This window comes from Halictus rubicundus, unplaced genomic scaffold (genome assembly GCF_050948215.1).
Source record: "Halictus rubicundus isolate RS-2024b unplaced genomic scaffold, iyHalRubi1_principal scaffold0675, whole genome shotgun sequence".
Taxonomy (NCBI): Eukaryota; Metazoa; Arthropoda; class Insecta; order Hymenoptera; family Halictidae; genus Halictus; species Halictus rubicundus.
The window spans coordinates 56,514-61,327 of NW_027489216.1; the positions used below are offsets into that span (position 1 = coordinate 56,514).

At 54.1% G+C, this 4,814-nt stretch overlaps 1 protein-coding gene across 1 annotated transcript; it reads right to left on the minus strand.

Moving 5' to 3' along the window:
• Positions 1-3,773: 3,773 nt before the first annotated feature.
• On the minus strand, positions 3,774-4,416 carry LOC143364543 (uncharacterized; the record flags this gene model as incomplete). Its single annotated transcript, XM_076804844.1, has 1 exon — positions 3,774-4,416. A coding segment is annotated over exon 1 (643 nt), but the record flags the coding sequence as incomplete, so codon positions are not given.
• Positions 4,417-4,814: the final 398 nt, after the last annotated feature.

The window sequence follows — 4,814 nt, forward strand, 5'->3', positions numbered from 1 at the left end:
GAGGAACTTCCACCAATCCGTGCATTTTGCATAACACGCCCACGTTCCACGCCTCTCGTGCGTGAGAAGGGTGAGCGTGTCGTGCTGTTAAAAATCTAATTTTGGTGATGCAGCGGGGTGTCTTCCGGGCCCCGTGCTAAGTGCGGTACGTGACTGCTGGCTTACGTCAACGGACCCAGCTTTCCTGGGTGATAGAAACCAGGCACGCGTCGCTGGGACACTCTAGGCTGGAGACCCTTAGACTACCCAAAATTTATGGCGTCCACTTGCGCTATTGAGTTCGTCGCTAGGAACTACAAGGACACATCTGTCCGCTAAGTGGCCAAAAACGTTAAAGACGTTTTCTCACAAATAGCGTCTTATGCTGTGCAAACCATAAATCTTTCTTGGTGCTGGTGCGCTGAAGATTTCTCTTCCGGCGCCCCGCTAGCCGCTACATCACCCCCTTACCAGTGCTAACGCTATCCTAACTTAATCCTAATTACCGGGTAATCTATACCTATTCTTATTGTAGCTGGCTATTTACAAAATGTACAATATATATACAACGTGGCAAGGTTGTCTCACGTTCCGACCTGCAGGTAGTCAGGAAATCTAACGCGTCTACCTGAGCGCGTGTGGACAGGTACCTGCGCGGGGGTCGGCTCGGTCGTCGGTTGCGAGTCTTTGTATCGTACGGTCTCGTCACCGTTTACCGTGTACGCGGGTTTAAGGCGGTCAATGGTTACCGTTGTGTCTTTTCCGGGCACTCGAATCTTGAAATTCTTCCCGTTACGCGAAATAACTGGGAAAGGTCCTTCGTACGCGTTTTGTAATGGGGTCCGCGTTGCGTCGGTACGAAGGTACACGTGGGAGGCGGTCGCTAGGTCTTTGTAGACAAACACTTTGTTGCCACCATGACGCGATCCCGGCACCGGCCGAACGTCGCGGAAGTGTTCGCGTAACTGCCTCACCATGCTCGCGGGGTCTCGTTGCTCGCCGTGTTGGTAAAAAATTCGGCAGGTAGCCGAACGCTCTCGCCATAGACGAGCTCTGCCGTTGATGCCAGCAGGTCGTCCCGATACGCTGCCCTAATACCTAAAAGTACTACGGGCAACGCATCGGTCCAACGTTGCGTGCCGTGGCACTTTATGGCAGCTTTGAGCTGTCTATGGAAGCGCTCGACCATGCCGTTTGCCGCCGGATGATAGGCTGCAGTTCGAATATGCTTCGCGCCTAACAAATTGCTCAGGTGTTTGAACAACTGCGATTCGAACTGCCTACCCTGGTCCGTTGTGATCCGGATGGGGGTACCGAATCTAGCCACCCATCCGGCGACAAACTCTTTCGCTACCGTTTCTGCCTCGATATTGGCGATCGGAAAGGCTTCGGGCCAACGCGTGAAGCGATCGACGCATGTGAGGCAGTATCTTTTGCCGTCTGATATCGGTAGCGGGCCCACCAAATCGAGATGGATGTGCTCGAATCTGGCGGACGGCGCTTTGAATTCCGATATCGGGCTGAAGACATGTCTACTCGTTTTAGCGCGCTGACATTCGGTACAACTGCGAGCCCAAGCGCGACAGTCGCGTTCTATCGACGGCCAAACAAATCTCTGTTTGCAGAGTTTCGCGGTGGCCTTGATACCTGGATGGGCGCAGTTATGGACAGCTGAGAACGCGTGTCGGCGAAACGGTGCTGTTACGAATGGGCGCGCGACATTCGTTGACACGTCGCAATAGACTTCGACGTCGCTGTCGATTAATTTGACGCGCTTGAGCGTTAATGAGGTGTCGGACGCGGTTAAGAACTTGTCGACTTCTTCGTCGTTTTCTTGCGAACGAGCTAATTCCGCGTAGTCTATAGTCGACGCGATGGATTCGATTCGCGATAGTGCGTCCGCCACCTCATTATCTTTGCCGCTGATGTGCCGAATGTCAGTGGTGAACTGGCCTACGTAATCCAGATACCGAAACTGTCGAGGGGAACATTTGTCGGATCTCTGGTTGAACGCGAAAGTCAGAGGTTTATGATCGGTGTATATCGTGAACGAACGACCTTCGACCATATGTCGGAATTTCTTAACCGCTGTATATATCGCTAGAAGTTCGCGATCGTATGCGCTGTAGTTACGCTGTGCGGGCGACATGGATTTCGTGTGGAAGGCTAGTGGCCTCCACGAATTTCCTTGTCGCTGTTGCAGCGTTGCTCCGATCGCGAAATCCGACGCATCCACCATAATCGCGAGATGCGAACGACTCGATGGATGCGTTAGTAGCGTAGCGTTGGCAAGTGCATCTTTGGATGCTTGAAACGCTGTTTCCGCTTCACCTGACCATTGGATCGGGGCGTTGCCTTTCGCCGTCCGACCGCTGAGCAGGTGGTGAAGCGGTGTTTGTACAGCCGCGGCGTTAGGTATGAACCGTCTATAAAAGTTTAACATACCGAGGAACCTACGGAGCTGTTTCGCGGTCTCTGGTTTCGGAAATTCGTTTATGGCCTTTACTTTTTCAGGTAGAGGCCTCGTGCCGTTGCCGTTCACAATATACCCGAGAAACTTGACTTCGGTAGCGGCGAATACGCATTTGCTCGGGTTGACGATGACACCGTACTCGTTAAGCCGCTCGAGGAGTTGACGCAGATGTTCCATATGCTCGTCTTCATCGACTGACGCTACTAGAATATCGTCTAGATACGCATAGCAAAAATCGAAACCGCGTAAGACGGTGTCGATGAAGCGTTGAAACGTCTGCGCCGCGTTGCGCAAACCGAACGGCATGACGGTGTACTCGTACAACCCGAACGGCGTCGTTACCGCGGTCTTCGGAATATCGCGAGGGTTTACCGGTATCTGGTGGTACGCGCGGACCAGGTCTAACGTAGTAAACACTGTCTTCCCTGCTAATGTTCGCGCGAAGTCCTCGATATGTGGTATGGGATACCGGTCGGGGATCGTGCGAGCGTTTAAGGTCCTGTAATCGCCGCAGGGCCGCCATCCGTTGTCCTTCTTCTGCACCATGTGTAGGGCAGAAGCCCACTGGCTTTTAGAAGGACGGATGTGACCCCGAGATAACAGTTCCTCGAACTCTGCGCGAGCGACCTTGTACATATCGGTGGACAATCGGCGGGTCTTACAATACGCGGGGGTGCCGGGAGTCGTTACAATATGATGTACAACATCGTGTTTGACTTGCCTAGGAGTCGCTGTGGGTCGGGTCACGTCGGGAAACTGGGCTAGCAGCTGGTGGTAGCGTGAGTTCCCCGCGATGGTCCGGATGGAGTCCGTGAAACCCACGACGGTGCGTCCCGTTGTCGTCCGCGATGTCGTCTGGTCGATCAGGCGTCGTCGCCTGAGGTCCACCAGTAGTCCGTAGCGCGTGAGGAAGTCGGCGCCAATGATGGGTTTTCCCACGTCGGCGATGATGAACCTCCACTGGAAGGCCCTCCGTAGTCCCAGGTTGAGGTCCATCACGCGGATGCCGTAGGTGCCGATCGTCGATCCGTTTGCCGCAACCATCTCGTATGACGTCTTGCTGACTCGGCCTTTGACGAGTGTGCGTGGATACACGCAAAGGTCCGAGCCAGTGTCGACGAGGTATTCGGTCTTCGTCACTTTGTCCGTGACGAAGAGGCGGCAGGTGGATGTTCCGTCACTGGCTGCCGCGGTCAGTGTCGGAGGGACTCGTTTCCCGCATACGAACACGGCTGGCGGCATTTGGTGGACTCCTTCCCAAACCTCTGGTGGTACCAGCAGACGTTCTCCGTCTTACCCGATGACCTGGACGAAGACCGACTCCGTCTGGGCGTCCTGCTTCCCTTGTGACTGCAAGGTCGGGATGTTTCGGCGACTCGAAGCTCCAGTCTCTCCAATCGGTCGATCAGGAGTTCTGCCAGGCGGTCGGACTGCGTTGGGGCCGACGTGCTGGCTACCTGGGTTGGCTGCACCTCCGCGTGGATGTGGTCGGCTATCTCGGCCAGCTTGTTTAATGGCAGGTCTGACTGAGCCGAGACGATCGCTCTGGTCACGTTGGGTAGTCTACCTGACCACAGGGTCCGCAGGAACTCGTCGCTGACTGTGGTACCTGCGAGGTTCCGCATATGGCGTAAGAATTGCGACGGGGTTCGGTCGCCTATTTCCTCCTGCTCCAGCAGCTGTCGAATCCTTTTCCCTTGGGTCGCCGACAGCCTCTTTAGTAGTTCGGACCTTAGTGTCCCGTATTTGTTGGCCTCCGGTGGGTTTATAAATATATCCTGCACCTCCAACGCGTATTTGGGTTCGAGCTGCGACAGTATATAATAAAATTTTGTCGTGTCAGCTGTAACCCCGTTTAGGGCGAACTGTGCTTCGATTTGGCGGAACCACAGCTCGGGTTGCTCAGGCCAGAAGGGTGGGATCTTGATGGCGACCTTGCTGACTTCTGGTGTCGTTGTCTCCATTTCAATAACACTGCACTACACGCACTTCGAGAGAGAAAAAAAATATGCGCGTGATTCGACTCAGTCACCCTGATCACGTCGGGGTCACCAATGAAGGAACAGGGTTATATAAGGCGGGTGCCTTAGGACAAGTGTTCAAATCAGGTGTACGTGACTGAGTCGTTTATTTACAATAAAGAGTGATGTCGCGAGAGCGTCCGGGGTGGTTCAACTAAAACCGGCGATTCGCTTAGATTCGCGGTTGAACTGTATTGCAACTTAGCAACGACCGGACTAGACTCTAAGTCACTCGGCGGATACGCGGCTGAGTCTCGACTTCGTGACTTCCTTTCGCGTCGGTAGTCTCTGCCTTATATCATCAAAAATGCTTGTCGGCTGATTGGTGGAAGTCCTTGCGG